This window comes from Carassius carassius, unplaced genomic scaffold (genome assembly GCF_963082965.1).
Source record: "Carassius carassius unplaced genomic scaffold, fCarCar2.1 SCAFFOLD_56, whole genome shotgun sequence".
NCBI lineage: Eukaryota > Metazoa > Chordata > Actinopteri > Cypriniformes > Cyprinidae > Carassius > Carassius carassius.
The window spans coordinates 1116399-1133233 of NW_026775126.1; the positions used below are offsets into that span (position 1 = coordinate 1116399).

Consider the following 16835-nt stretch of genomic DNA (forward strand, 5'->3'; position numbering starts at 1 on the left):
ATGCCCAATCTTCATTTAATTAGTCACTTAATTATCTCATTAACTTTAACTCTTTGAGGATTTAACTTAAAACTCGTTTGTGACTTGAAAGCAATGACTTGGTTCTTCCTCTGGTGAAATCAGCTGCTGAGTTTATGGGTGGAACAAAAATGGCAGGACTTTTACTCTTTGTCCTCTGGACTACTCGGGTCTGATGAAAAGACTCTAGAACAGGGATATTCAAATCTGGCCCACAAGATCCACTTTTCTGCAGAGTTTAGCTCTAACCCTAATCAAACACACCTGAGCTTGCCAATCAGTGTCTTCAGGATCATTAGAAAATCACAGGTAGGTGAGTTTGATGAGGGTTGGAGCTAAACTCTTCATGCAGCTTAAAGCATTATGGGTAGAATATCTCGCCAGTCTCACACAGCTTCGCTGATGATCTAAAACCAACCCTAATCCCAGGATAGAGCGGCTGAGTGAATGTGGTCTGGACTGAGTGGATGAGGCTCATTGAGTCAGAGACACTGTAGAAGGACAGAGTTCCTGCACTGTGATCCACATACACTCCTATTCTCCTGATATCCTCATCAAACACTTCTATTCTACTGAAATCATCATCATTATCATAATCATCATCACCATCATATAATCCTATACTTCTGATATAATGAGCATCCTCCTCATTCACTCCCATTGTACGGAAATCATCATCATCATACACTCTTGTGGGCTCCACAGGGAGAACAGTCAATATGTTATTGTGTCTGAAAGAGTAACTGTAGGGAGAGCAGCACAAACTCCAGGACTGATCATTAGATCCAAACATACACTCATTACCCTGTCCCTTCCTGCCAATGCTCTTATATGACACTGATATATCCACATCTCCACTCCACTGTAGCTCCCAGTAACAGCGTCCACACACACTCTCTTCACACAACACCTGTGGCACACCATCAAATCTGTCTGGATGATCAGGATACTGGTGATCTATGTCAGTGTGAGTAATCACTATGTCGCCATTAGACAGACGGAGGAGTGTATTCATCGTGTTCAGATCCAGAGTGAGCTGATGGGAATCTGATGGAGAGAAAACAAATCAGAATCAGGAATTATGAATGAATCATTAAATCGAACACATGATCTTTAATATAGAACTACTGTAGGTGGACAGCCTATCTGGGCCTTACCGCCGTAACTGTAATTCAGTCGCGTGTTAAAATAATTCGCAAAACTACCAGCAGGTGGTGCAAAGGAACGGATTGTGAAATGAATGTAATTGTAAAATGAGATAAAAGGAGGAAGTAAAACAACAATAACATTGATATTGAACATTGTAACATTAAAAAAAAAAACATTAAAAATTTACAATTTGTTATTTTCAAAATGTAGGATAGTCTTAGGCTATACAGTCCACTAAACAACAATTAAAATAAGACCTTTACAAAAAGGATCATATGCATGCTATTTTTATTAAATAGTAAATAAATATTAGGCCTGTGTGTGTGTGTGTGTATATATATTATAGACCAAATATGCATATCTGCGGATATATATGGATATATTTACTGATGTTTACTTCATATTTCTTCAGACAGAATCATAATTTCTATTCATTTTCCACTGATTTACGCGATCTGATGATAAATAGCCTCTCCCACTGCTGTCTCTGTCTGTTTGCTTCCATGTACTCGAGCTGTGACCCAGACAGACTCTGATTGGACGTTCGGCTTGTCAATCTGACAGTCCCAAAACCGGACAGCATCAGATCGTGTCACATGGTTCGTGAACACTTCCTGGTTCAAATCTGCTCACAACAACACTGGAACACCTCTGTACACACGAAATATCCGAATAATAAATTCATCTAGTGTAGTGATCCTCAAATCTGGCTCGCGAGATCCACTTTCTTGCAGAGTTTAGCTCCAACCCTAATCAAACAAACCTACCTGTGATTTTCTAATGATCCTGAAGACATTGATTAGCAAATTCAGGTGTGTTTGATTAGGGCTAGAGCTAAACTCTGCAGGAAAGTGGATCTCGCGAGCCAGATTTGAGGATCACTGATCTAGTGTGTGTCGGGAAGCTGTTCTGGTTGGCGGTACGGCGTTTCTCCTGGGCGCTTCAACTCAGAGAGCAGATTTCCTAAAAGAGCAAATCACAGACAATTCACATCTTTTTAAAGACGTTGTTTCATCTGTGTCCTTCTGAATGTGGTCGTTTACTGTCCTCTGACACGGCTGCGAGCATTGTCTTCCGTGTCTGGGTATTCAGCACACTGAAAGCGCATTTGTGGATGGTTCATGCGCGCACTGCGTGTGTGACTATGGCAATGCTGCAATTGCGTCTCTCCTTTCATAAACCCTCCCCCTGATCAACGGTGACACCACAAACAGCCTATCTGTCCCTCTCACCACCTACGTTACCACCGACTGCCTATCTGTCCAATGGTAAACTAAAGACTGTGACCACAAGCAGACTCTGTCCCCCTGATCACCTATGTCACCACAAGCACCCTATATGTCCCCCTGATAACCTATGTGACCACAAGTAGCCTATTTGACACCCTGACCACCATGAGAACACATCTCCATGGAGTGTTATTTTCTGCTACAATGTTGCAAGTCATAGCAGTTTCATAGCACATGTCTTATCTTCTTGAAATTCTACACAATTGTCAAAGAATCCTCTAATAAACCTATTTAGGAGGCTCCTCAATTCGTCCGGAAGCACCCAGAGGCGTTAAACCCTCCCCCTGATCACCTGTTAGTGGTTAGTGAAAAACTAAAAGTGTTAACCCTCTCCCTTCCCAAGGCAAACAGGTCCTAGGCGACGGGTCAGACTAAGAGCGGTTCAAAACCCCTTATGAGAAGGAACAATCAAAGGACCGTGACGTCGCCCGGTATGGCGCAGCCGGGGCCCCACCCTGGAGCCAGGCCCGGGGTTGGGGCTCGTATGCGAGCGCCTGGTGGCCGGGCCTCCCCCCACAGGGTCCGGCCGGGCTCAGCCCGAAGGAGCGACGTGGGGCCGCCTTCCCGTGGGCTCACCACCTACAGGAGGGACCGTAAGGGGCCGGTGCTTAGACAATCGGGTGGCAGTCGAAGGCGGGGGCCTCGACAGCCCGATCCCTGGACACGGAAACTAGCTCTAGGGACGTGGAACGTCACCTCACTGGCGGGGAAGGAGCCCGAGATTGTGCGTGAGGTAGAGAGGTTCCGACTAGCGATAGTCGGACTCACCTCTACGCACAGCTTGGGCTCTGGTACCACACTCCTCGAGAGAGGATGGACTCTTCACCACTCTGGAGTTGCCCAAGGTGAGAGGCGGCGGGCTGGTGTGGGTTTGCTTATAGCCCCCCAGCTCAGCTGCCATGTGTTGGAGTTTACCCCGGTGAACGAGAGGGTTGCTTCCCTGCGCCTTCGGGTCGGGGATAGGTCTCTCACTGTCGTTTGTGCCTACGGGCCGAACGGCAATGCAGAGTACCCAGCCTTCTTGGAGTCTCTGGGAGGGGTGCTGGAAAGTGCTTCGACTGGGGACTCCGTCGTTTTACTGGGGGACTTCAACGCCCACGTGGGCAACGACAGTGACACCTGGAGGGGCGTGATTGGGAGGAACGGCCCCCCTGATCTGAACCCGAGCGGTGTTCAGTTATTGGACTTCTGTGCTAGTTACAGCTTGTCCATAACGAACACCATGTTCAAGCATAAGGGTGTCCATCAGTACACGTGGCACCAGGACACCCTAGGCCGTAGGTCGATGATTGACTTTGTGGTCGTTTCATCCGACCTCCGGCCGTATGTCTTGGACACTCGGGTGAAGAGAGGGGCGGAGCTGTCAACCGATCACCACCTGGTGGTGAGTTGGATCCGATGGCGGGGGAGGAAGCTGGACAGACTCGGCAGACCCAAACGTACTGTGAGGGTCTGCTGGGAACGTTTGGCCGAGTCTCCTGTCAGAGAGATCTTCAACTCCCACCTCCGGCAGAGCTTCGACCGGATCCCGAGGGAGGCTGGAGATATTGAGTCCCAGTGGACCATGTTCTCCACCTCCATTGTCGAAGCGGCCGCTCGGAGCTGTGGCCGTAAGGTTTCCGGTGCCTCTCGAGGCGGCAATCCCCGAACCCGGTGGTGGACACCGGAAGTAAGGGATGCCGTCAAGCTGAAGAAGGAGTCCTATCGGGCCTGGTTGGCTTGTGGGACTCCAGAGGCAGCTGACAGGTACCGGCAGGCCAAGCGGACTACAGCCCGGGTGGTTGTGGAGGCAAAAACTCGGGCCTGGGAGGAGTTCGGTGAGGCCATGGAGAAGGACTATCGGTCAGCCTCGAAGAGATTCTGGCAAACCGTCCGGCGCCTCAGGAGAGGGAAGCAGTGCCCTACCAACGCTGTTTACAGTAGAGGTGGGGAGCTGTTGACCTCAACTGGGGATGTCGTTGGACGGTGGAAGGAATACTTCGAGGATCTCCTCAATCCCGCTGTCACGTCTTCCATTGAGGAAGCAGAGGCTGAGGGCTCAGATGTGGACTCGTCCATAACCCAAGCTGAAGTCACCGAGGTAGTCAAGAAACTCCTCGGTGGCAAGGCACCGGGGGTGGATGAGATCCGCCCTGAGTACCTCAAGTCTCTGGATGTTGTGGGGCTGTCTTGGCTGACACGCCTCTGCAGCATCGCGTGGCAGTCGGGGACGGTGCCTCTGGGATGGCAGACCGGGGTGGTGGTCCCTCTTTTTAAGAAGGGGGACCGAAGGGTGTGTTCCAACTACAGGGGGATCACACTTCTCAGCCTCCCTGGGAAAGTCTATGCCAGGGTACTGGAGAGGAGAATCCGGCCGATAGTAGAACCTCGGATTCAGGAGGAACAGTGTGGTTTTCGTCCAGGCCGTGGAACACTGGACCAGCTCTATACCCTCTACAGGGTGCTGGAGGGTTCATGGGAGTATGCCCAACCAGTCCACATGTGCTTTGTGGATTTGGAGAAGGCATTCGACTGTGTCCCTCGCGGCGGCCTGTGGAGGGTTCTCCGGGAGTATGGGGTCCGGGGCCCTTTGATAAGGGCTATCCGGTCCCTGTACGAACGGAGCAGGAGCTTGGTTCGTATTGCCAGCTGTAAGTCAGACTTGTTCCCGGTGCGTGTTGGACTCCGGCAGGGCTGCCCTTTGTCGCCGGTTCTGTTCATGATTTTTATGGACAGAATTTCTAGGCGCAGCCAGGGGCCGGAGGGGGTCAGGTTTGGTGACAACATGATTTCGTCTCTGCTCTTTGCGGATGATGTTGTCGTGTTGGCCTCATCAGGCCAGGACCTTCAGCATGCACTGGGACGGTTTGCAGCCGAGTGTGAAGCGGCTGGGATGAGAATCAGCACCTCCAAATCCGAGGCCATGGTCCTCAGTCGGAAAAGGGTGGCTTGCCCACTTCAGGTTGGTGGAGAGTTCCTGCCTCAAGTGGAGGAGTTTAAGTATCTTGGGGTCTTGTTCACGAGTGAGGGAAGGATGGAACGGGAGATTGACAGACGGATCGGTGCAGCTTCTGCAGTAATGCGGTCGATGTACCGGTCTGTCGTGGTGAAGAAAGAGCTGAGCCGCAAGGCGAAGCTCTCGATTTACCGGTCAATCTACGTTCCTACTCTCACCTATGGTCATGAGCTTTGGGTCATGACCGAAAGGACAAGATCCCGGATACAGGCGGCCGAAATGTGCTTTCTCCGCAGGGTGGCTGGGCGATCCCTTAGAGATAGGGTGAGAAGCTCAGTCACCCGGGAGGAGCTCAGAGTAGAGCCGCTGCTCCTCCACATCGAGAGGGGTCAGCTGAGGTGGCTCGGGCATCTGTTCCGGATGCCTCCTGGACGCCTTCCCGGGAAGGTGTTCCGGGCACATCCCACTGGGAGGAGACCCCGGGGGAGACCTAGGACACGCTGGAGAGACTATGTCTCCCGGCTGGCCTGGGAACGCCTCGGTGTCCCCCCAGAAGAGCTGGAGGAAGTGTCTAGGGAGAGGGAAGTCTGGGGTTCTCTGCTTAGACTGCTGCCCCCGCGACCCGGCCCCGGATAAGCGGTAGAAGATGGATGGATGGTTAACCCTCTCAAGGCAGGCGTTGCTAATTTGCAACAGTAACTTTAGTAAAGGTTTTTAGTTTTTAACTAAGTTACTAAAACTTAATTTGAGCCTGAGAGGGTTACAACACTTTAAGGCAATAAAACACATACAGAACTTTTGAGAACTGGGGCTTGTAGCTTATAATTTTTATTTCTGAATTGTGTGAAAATCATCTTGTTTACTCACAGAAAAAAAAAAAATATTGATTTAAATTTTCGAAGACACTTTAGGTTGGTAACTCATATGCGAGTAGGCATCAACTATCATGAATATCATTGAGATTTACACCTGAGAAGACAAAGGCCTGCATAATGAGCTGCATAATGAGCCTGTGCCACTGAGAGGGAGGAGTTACAAGAAAGAATGAGAGTACAAAATAAATCTATATAATTTTATGTTTGTAGTTTATTAAGAATATATTTAATTATCCCACAACAATTTAATATCCACTTGGGGGAGCAGTTAAACAGTTTATTAGGAACAATCAAAGCTGACACTCAAACTGATTTTTTTACATCATTACTCCAGTCACACAATCCTTCAGAAATCCTTTTAACAATCTTCTTATTTTCTAAAAAAAACATTTATTGTTATTATTAGGGGCCAAGCCCCGATGGGGCTGAGGCACCTATTGTATCTGTACGTTTTCTTTATTATTAGGGGCCAGGCCCCGAAGGGGCTGAGGCACCTATTGTATCTGTACGTTTTCTTTATTATTATTATTATTATTATTATTCTCACTGCGCGTCTATGGCAGTCCTATGAAGGGAACATGGGAAAATGATGAAATTTGGCACACTTGTAGAGATGGTCATTATTAGTGATCTGACCAACTTTGGGGTCTCTAGGCCAAACTCTATAGCGCCACCAGCAGTTCAAAAATTCAACATTGAAATTGTTATAACTTTTGAACCCTTTGATCTAGAAAAATGAAACTTAGTACACCTGATTCATCTCATCATGCTGATCAGAACCAATATCTTACATTAACCCTTTAGGCGCCAGAGGTTTTTTCCTAAAACGTTCGATTTTGACATCTTAATTTCAGAAGGCTATATCTTAAAATTTATAAAAGATAGAGACTTTGTCAATTATACAAATATTAAGGATGCCCCAATGTTTATGTAGGGATTTTATTTTCCCATCTAATTTGCTTATTATGACGTCATATGGGGGTGGCCATCTTGAATTATAGAATTTTCATGAAACTCCCCACCTTGCCTCCTAACTGTCCTATGAATACTTCGACCTCGTCTAACATACCCAGTGGCATTAGACAAAGTCTCCACTACAATACTGTCGCCGCGATTGTGGAGAGGCGTGGTCAGAAGACAAATATACATGTCTAGTGCGGTAAAAATCTCCCGCCTCGCCCCCTCAACAATAACACGCCTGCTTATTTCGCTATGAACACTCTGACCCCGACAAACATTGTTCACACCTCTGACATTTGGCAAAGGACCATTTACGTTAGGCAAAGGATTCACCGTTTGTGCTTGGTGAAGGGCTATACTTTCACTTTCAGTATCACCGGCATCTTCTGAATGCAGCTATTCCCCTTCAGAATCAGTGTCCGCGAATAGAAGTCCCAACACCTCATTGCGGCTTTATTGAAGCTTTATTGATGCCATTAGATAATAATAATAATGATAATAATAATAATCTAATGCCAATACTCGCTGACGTTGACAATATTGGTCAGATAAAATGGCTCAGTCTCACACTAGCTCCGCTTTTTTTTCGCACTGATTCAATGCGCTCTAGCTCGAAGATTTTGTATAGGAGCATTACGTTTTTTTGAGTCAGAGATGAAGTATTACATGTCTGCTATTTGTTGCAGGGGAGGTTGCATAAAATTTGACACCCTATTTGACAAAATCGGCCGTTTTATTCAGTGCCGCATCTTGTCGAGTAAACTCGACCGTGGCGCCAAGAGGGTTAAGACTCCGCCCATTACAGTAGTGGCCATTTTGAATAGTACAGTATGCAGTTTTTTCGCTACTCCTTCAAAATTGGTCTAATTTTGTCCAACCATGTGCTCAAATGATCTTCGGACTGAGCCGCATAAAAGTACTGTCCCTGATTTTTTTGCTATACTGGAAAAAAAAGTTATGATGTCGCAAACTTAACGAGGTCGACCCAAAATTGGTTTAGAAGCTATAGCTCGGCCAAACTTTGATCAATCGAAACGAAAATTGGTACACCTCATCGGAAGCATGATCTGAGGTTCCATGCCAAATTTGGGAATAGCGCCACCTATGGGTGTTGAGATAGCAAAAATGCACTTTTTTGCTCAAAACTTCTGAACAATTCATCAGAAAATTATGATCTTGGTGTCTATGGATTCTTTAGATCATTCCGAATCTGTGGATGCCAATTTTGTCAAGACCACCTGGACCACCCGTCCGCCATTTTGAATTTTGACATAAATTGCTATATCTTTTGATCTACTGGACAAATCTTCACAAAAATCGGTAGGCATCATCAACACCATGCCCCGGAGGTACCCTGGAAGTTTGAAGACAGCGCCACCTAGTGTTCAAGAGATATAAAGATTCTTGCAAAACCCCTTATAACTACTGTAGATATTGATCATTTTTTGTTATTTTTATGTCATTTTATTCCGTGGGTTATGCCGAATCGTATGATGTCTCATTTTTAATTTTCCAACATGGCGTCTGTCCGCCATATTGAATTGAATGAGAAACTGTTTTTTCGCTACTCCTCCCTGAAATTTTGTTCAATTTTGTTCAAAATTTTATCACATGAACTTCAGACCAGGCCTGACAGAAATGACTGAACAGATTTATGATATTCACTCCCGTTCCTGACATGTACAGCTCCGAAGTTGACCGTGCCTGTGCTAGTTGATTTCTGCTAGTTAGCTTAGCATGCTAATTAGCTAAAATGCTAACAAGTTTCTATTCACTCTAATGGGTCTCTTGACCTATCTGGTTAAGTTTTAGCAACGTTAGCATTTTTAGCGTAGCATGCTAATCTGGTTAACTTGCTTCTTTGTGCTCATACTTACACTGAACCTCTCCTCTGCAGTTTGTGATTGTACGTCCTCTGAGTGGCGCAATCTGCAAAACCATGTATCTAGAATCCCGAACCATTCTGGTCGTGGGTTCAAGTCCCATGTGGGAAGACTTTAAAGTTGTGTATAAAGTTGTCATTTAAATTCCCTCCGGCTCTCCACTGCTGTTGGTGCTTAAATGCTTGCTGTGCTGCTGTGCTTGATGTACATTTACATGTATATTCAATTTCTGCTCTTTTTGTTCTTCTGGCTCCGCACTGCTGTTGGTGCTTAAATGCTGTAATTGATGTGCTTACAGAACCTGCTGTGCCTGATGTACATTACATTTCTGATGTTTTGCTCTTCTGGCTCCGCATTACGCTACATCGGCTTTTGCTTGCTCTGCCTTGCAGGGCTTGGCCCCATATCGCTGCTTGCAGCTATATTTAGGGCCCGAGCAGCGATGGTGCGAGGACCCTCTTGGAATTGCTCCGTTTATAATTAATTATTAGTAGGGCCCGAGCACCGAGGTGCGAGGACCCTCTTGTATCTGCTTTGTTTATTATTATTATTATTATTATTATTATTATTATTATCCCGAATGAATCGCATTTTTGAGGGCTTAAACATGCTCAAAAAGTCATGAAACTTTGCACACACGTCAAACCTGGTGAAAATTTTAGTCTGATATAGGATTCAGAAGAGGGTGTGGCAAAATGGCTCGACAGCGCCATCTATACTAAGAAAATCAACAGCCTTCCAGCTATGTTTTACGTACATGCACCAAAATTGGCACACATATGTAACGCACCAATACCTACAAAAAAGACTCTTGGAGCAAAATTCTAAACCCAACAGGAAGTCGGTTATTTTTAATATTATGAGCAAATTTTGTGTAATTTTGGTCATTTCCATGTGTTTTATTTTAACGAACTCCTCCTAGAGATTTCTTCAAATCAACACCAAATTTGGTATGCCTAATCTAAAGGCCTTTGCGATGTTAAATTGCGAAGATCTTGAGGTTTCGTTAAAGGGCGTGTCCATGGCGGCCTGACAAATTTCGATGTTTCGCCATGAAAAAGGAAGTTGCTGTAACCCAGACATACAATGTCCAATCTGCCCCAAACTTCACATGTTAGATAAGACTTCTGCCCTTAACAGATCTACATGCCCATATTCAGTTATAGTCATAGCGCCACCTATTGGCAACAGGAAGTGAAATATTTTACACTGCGACAAACTACTCCTAGAAATTTTATGACATCAATGTTATTTTTGTGGTCAGTCTAATCTAAAGACCTGTGTGATGTTTAGTTGTGAAGATCTTGAGTTTTCGTTAAAAGGCGTGTCCATGGCGCCGTGACGAAGTTCGATGTGTCGCCATGGGAATAAAAGATGTTATAACTCAGGCATAAAATGTCCGATCTTGCCCAAACTTCACATGTGTGATAAGGGTCCTGGCCTGAACAGATCTGAAAGCCAATATTCCATTGGGTGTGGCAAAATGGCTCAATAGCGCCACCTATACACTTTCAACTGAGTGCATATACACTTTCAACAGAGTGCGTCTCAAGCTATGTTTCACGTACATGTACAAAAATCGGTACACACATGTAACACACCAATACCTACAAAAAAGTGTCTTGGTACGAAATCCGAATCCCAACAGAAAGTCGGTTATTTAGAAATTTTCTCTGCAAAATTGGCGTTGTTTTTGCTATTTTCAGGGGTTGTACTTTAACAAACTCCTCCTAGAGATTTATTCAGATCAACACCAAACTTGGTCAGTTAAATCTAAAGGCCTTTGCGATGTTAAATTGCGAAGATCTTGAGGTTTCGTTAAAGGGCGTGACCATGGCGGCCTGGAAAATTTCGATGTTTCGCCATGAAAAAGGAAGTTGCTGTAACTCAGACATACAATGTCCAATCTGCCCCAAACTTCACATGTTAGATAAGACTTCTGCCCTTAACAGATCTATATGCCCATATTCAGTTATAGTCATAGTGCCACCTGCTGGCAACAGGAAGTGACATGTTTTACGCTGCGACAAACTACTCCTAGAAATCTTTTGACATTAATGTATGTTTTTGTGGTCAGTCTAATCTAAAGGCCTGTGCAATGTTAAATTGCGGAGATCTTCAGTTTTTGTTAAAGGGCGTGTCCATGGCGCCATGACAAAATTTGATGTCTCGCCACAGCAAGAGACGTTGTTGTAACTCAGGCATAAAATGTTCGATCTTCCCCAGACTCCGCATGTTCGATAAGAGTCCTGGCCTGAACACATCTGAAGGCCAATTTTCCACTATAATGATAGCGCCACCTGCTGGCAACAGAAAGATTGGCACATACATGGAATAAACATTGATATATTCCACTTATATTTATGAGTTTAAATGCATATTTCTCACCGTTCACCTATTTACTAAAGCCACTCGCTGCCGGTGAGCCCGGGTGCGAGGGCCCGTTCATCGCTGCTTGCAGCTTTAATTATTATTATTATTATTATTATTATAATACTCACTGGGCGTCTATGGCAGCCCTATGAAGGGAAAATGATGAAATTTGGCACACTTAGAGATGTAGAGATGGTCATTATTATTAGTGATCTGACCAGCTTTGGGGTCTCTAGGCCAAACTCTATAGCGCCACCAGCAGTTCAAAAATTCAACATTGAAATTGTTATAACTTTTGAACCCTTTGATCTAGAAAAATGAAACCTAGTACACCTGATTCATCTCATCATGCTGATCAGAACCAATATCTTACATTAAGACTCCGCCCATTACAGTAGTGGCCATTTTGAAAAGTACAGTATGCAGTTTTTTCACTTCTCCTCCTTCAAAATTGGTCTAATTTTGTCCAAACATGTGCTCAAATGTTGTCATAAATTGCTATATCTTTTGATCTACTGGACAAATCTTCACAAAAATAGGCATCATCAACACCATGCCCTGGAGGTACCCCGGAAGTTTGAAGACAGCGCCACCTAGTGTTCAAGAGATATAAAGATTCTTGCAAAACCCCTTATAACTACTGTAAATATTGATGTTTTTTTGTTATTTTTGTCATTTAATTCCGTGGCTTATGCCGAATCGTATGACGTCTCATTTTTAATTTTCCAACATGGCGTCTGTCCGCCATATTGAATTGAATGAAAAACTTTTTTCGCTACTCCTCCCTGAAATCTTGTTCAATTTTGTTCAAAAATTTATCATATGAACTTCAGACCGGGCCAGACAGAAATGACTGAACAGATTTTTGATATTCCCTCCCGTTCCCGACATGTACAGCTCTAAAGTTGACCGTGCCTGTGCTAGTTGATTTTTGCTAGCTAGCTTAGCATGCTAATTAGCTAACATGCTAACACGTTTCTATTCACTCTAATGTGTCTCTTGAGCTATCTGGTTAACTTTGAGCAAGCTATCATTTTTTAGCATAGCATGCTAACCTGGCTAAAATGCTACTTCAAGCTTTTGAGAGTTCATTCTCAAACCTTAACCTCACTTCTGTGTCATGCCTAATGTGCGTCAACTAATGTGGCTCACTCTGGTAAGGCACTGGTCCCAAACCTGAGAGGTCGTGGGTTCGAGTCCCATGTGGGAAGACTTTAAAGTTGTGTATAAAGTTGTCATTTAAATTCCCTCCGGCTCTGCACTGCTGTTGGTGCTTAAATGCTTGCTGTGCTGCTGTGCTTGATGTACATTTACATGTATATTCAATTTCTGCTCTTTTTGTTCTTCTGGCTCCGCACTGCTGTTGGTGCTTAAAAGCTGTAATTGATGTGCTTACAGAACCTGCTGTGCCTGATGTACATTACATTTCTGATGTTTTGCTCTTCTGGCTCCACATTGCGCTACATCGGCTTTTGCTTGCTCTGCCTTGCAGGGCTTGGCCCCGTATCGCTGCTTGCAGCTATATTTATCATCATTATTATTATTATTATTATTATTAATGTTGAAAAGAGCTGAGAATTTTTTTTTTCAGTTTTTTTAGGGGGAATAAATTGAAAGAACAGCATTGTTTGTTACGGTTACATTTATTTGTTACATTTATATTATTTACATCAAGCTTTTGAATTGTATAGGATTGTATATTGTTACTGAAACTTCATAATATTTCACTTGATTATACATTTAGTCAGTAATTATAGTTTGGAAAAAGTCTGACTAGTAAAAGATTTACACGTTGTGTAGTATATAAATAAAGTATATAAATAAATAAAAAGAGACTTACTCATGTTTATGATCTCTGCTGAATAAAGTAAATGGTAAATGGACTGCATTTATATAGCGCTTTCAACAGACCACATGGCCATCAAAAGCGCTTTACAATTTGCCTCACATTCACACACACATTCACACACCGACTGCGGTGTCTGCCATTCAAGGCGCCATCCAACTCGTCGGGAGCAGCTGGGGTTAGGTGTTTTGCTCAAGGACACCTCGACACTTGGTGGAGCCGGGGATCGAACCACCAACCTTCCGGTTTGTAGACAACCTACATGAACCACTGAGCCACTGCCGCCCCCACTTTTAAAGCACTTTTACCTCAACCATATCAAATCTTTTCTGGGCGAATTATGTCTTATTCCTCTCATCGTGAAGCAAACAGTAAAATAAAAACAACTTGAAGAACAGTCTGGCTGGGTTGTCTTCTGTTATGGGCGTATTCAAGCCGCGCGTTAGAATCTGAATAGAGCGTTCAGCGCAGGGAGTGGTCACATTACATATAATGAAGGGAGACGTGTAAAATGGACATTGTGTTGCTTTTATATGGATTACTTTATCAAAGAATATTTGTTTTTGGGCAGAACTTGTTTAGTTTAAAAGTAGACATGTCAGGCTTTCTATAGATCTATCTCTCATGTCTCTTTGTTGAGTATTCGCGGAGTTACAGTTCATTTTAATGACATGTTTGTAAATGAAGATAAGCCCAGACAAAGGCTGCAGACAGCACACCTTGTTTGTTATTTTTATTTTAAGTGCACAAAGTTCTGTTATTATGTCTGCATACAAAATAAAGCAGATCCTTTACAGATTCGATTGATGTAGTGCTCTTATCTGTACAATCAAAACTGAAAGTGTAATTTAAGTTCTTTTCGGGGTTATCAGGAGAAAATGACTCATAACGTGTATACGTGTTAATCGACTCCAGAGGGTTAAATTGAGTATTGAGTAAAAGTGTACTAATAATTTCATAAATTGTCTGATGTAGCTTGATGCTAACATTAGCTCTAATGCTACTAATAGCAGGTGCATTTCTTCTTCATAATGCATTTCGGTCACAATTCACGTAAGGTCATAAGAAAATGTTTTGTTGTATTTTTATAGTAAGACTTTTGATAAATAAGGACTAGATGCATACGGAGACTGAAGTGAGATAGCAGCTTGGTGGCTCTGTAAAGCTTGAAATAACCACAACAAAGGCTAATAAAGATGGAATAAAAGCAAAAGAATAAAAGAATAATGCGGATAATGTGTCATACCTGGCAGAGGTGTGAAAGACTCGTTTGGTGAGAACAATAGAATAATGAAATGGGGAGTTTTCAGAGACAAAACACAGACAAAGCAGACAGGAGTGTTTACATGTGAGATTTTACAGAGATGACAAGTGCCATAAATCAATCAGATTAGCCTTCTCTAAAAACACACATGACATGGCCTTAGAAAATATTTCATAAAATTCACAGTTTTATAGATTAGATTATGACATTTTCAAATTAAGCTTTGGTAGACTTGTAGCTTTAGCTTCAGGGTGTTTCTAAAATCATATCCTTACAGCAACAATTTTTAAAATACATTTAAAAAATGTTTTTAATATTTTTATTTTTATGTTTGAGCTTATATATCTCTATTATCATAACAGTCTGAGTAATTCTGATTCCTGAGGAGTAAACTTTGAAGTGTCAGCTTTGTGAACAAATGTTGATTATGTATCTAGACAGAAAGAATCATGAGCAGAAAACTTTTTATTTTGGGTATGTCAGTTCTATCTCCATGCCAAAAATGGGGAGTGACTGGTAAGGGGTTAACATATTCATTCTTTAGACCACTCTGGGTTTCTTGGTGTCAGTATTCAGATGTCAGCCAAAATATAAAAATTGAAAAACAGAAAGTAGAGATTTCAGAATGGTATAGCATAGATTATAAACAAGAATATAAGTGTTTCCAAAAAACAGGAGAAACACAAGATGTGGACAAATTTAAAGGAAAATGTGATATTTAGTATATAGATAAGAAATATTCTTGGAAATCAGGAATTCCTTCTAGAGCTCCAGAACATTTAGCATTCGGAACAACTAAAGAAAGTAAATTAGCACTTGAAGAATGTGAAAATCAAACTATATAATTACTTTCAATAGAAATGTATGAAGACCAATCATTAATAATAGCAGATTTATTTTGGATCTGTGGAGGTGAGATATTATTGCGCAAGAGTACGATTACTCCAAGAAATTAACATGGCACAATAGGGAACAGAACAAAGCATAAACAAGGAAGACAATAATCTAGTCACTGGCAATAATACAGTGTGACTAATTTACTCGCTAGGTAGTGTTAACTAATAAGACCGAATTATAACAATTTACCCTCCGCTCTCAGAGCATTTAATAATCACTACACTCCAGTTTCACTATGGGTACACCATTTCCTGCTCCACTCCTCGTTCACTGACACCAAAAACACCGCTCCGCTTCTAAAGTATTTCAGATTGTTTGAAATATCACAGGTCTGTTCATAACAGATCTTACGAATCTTATGAAAACAGTACGTTTTCATCAGATATTTTACCTATGGATCGGTGCATTTCTCACAGCTTTCTGCTTATTCAAAATCAGATACAGATGAAGAAGCACTGTATGAATGCATTATTAAGTGAGCAATTGCGTATAGATAAGTGCTGTACCCGTTTAAATCATGCTTTTTCCTGAAAATATAAAGCATCATAGCTTTGACATTCTTTTTTATTTGAGTGACCGATCTCTACCAAGCTAGCTTAATATATTTTTTTTACATGTGAATTCTTGCTAAATATGCAGTTATATAATGGGCCATAGGCATGAATTGTACTTGTGATAGAAGCGGGGGAGGAACAGTCTCGGAGCAAGTGAAAAAAATCAGCTTCTTGCTCCATTCAAAATCACACCTCTCCACTCATATACTCTGCTTGTGTATTACCTAAACATCATATTGTCAAATAACTGTCAGGCAATTAAATGAACCTGCACCTTAAATGTGTGTGTTTATACATACATTTGTGTAGTCCTTCTGTAATTACGTAATATTCTTCTCCATGATCCACACTATAAAACACATACAAAGTTGTTTTATATATCCAGTTATGATCTTTGCTTCCAATGATTATGAAAACAATATAATCTAGATAAAACAACATGTTAAAACATACTATCATTATTCAACTAAATATTCAATTCACAGCAAATAACAAGACAAAAGAAACCACTCAATCTGCTCAGAATTGTCCCACTGGTCTTGTTTGGTTTCACAAAGGCTGAACTGGTCTAAAGCACATTAAACCAAATAAAACCAGACCTTAAGAAATGAACAGCTAAGGTGATGCTGGGTCAGTAGCAGCTGCCGTTTGTGGTGTCTTTTTTTACTCCCTCTCCTGAAACTTCTGTGTTGTGGAACTAAATAGATGGTTCTGTGTCTAAATAAGCTCAATTCTTGCCAAGAATGATGCAAACCTCAAATCGCTTCATGTCATCTTCCCATTCATTAAATT

The 16835-nt window shown here is 42.7% G+C and overlaps 1 protein-coding gene across 2 annotated transcripts in view; it reads right to left on the reverse strand.

Moving 5' to 3' along the window:
- Positions 1-365: 365 nt before the first annotated feature.
- The window catches only part of LOC132136870 (NACHT, LRR and PYD domains-containing protein 12-like), a 58488-nt gene continuing 42018 nt past the window's right edge, over positions 366-16835 (reverse strand). For both annotated transcript variants that reach the window (XM_059547411.1, XM_059547410.1), the window contains 2 exons: positions 16343-16392; positions 366-1065 (listed from right to left, as the gene is read on the reverse strand). In XM_059547411.1, coding sequence (XP_059403394.1) covers positions 380-1065; positions 16343-16392 — 736 coding nt within the window. In that variant the 3' untranslated portion in view covers positions 366-379. The remainder of the gene's footprint in view (positions 1066-16342; positions 16393-16835) is intronic.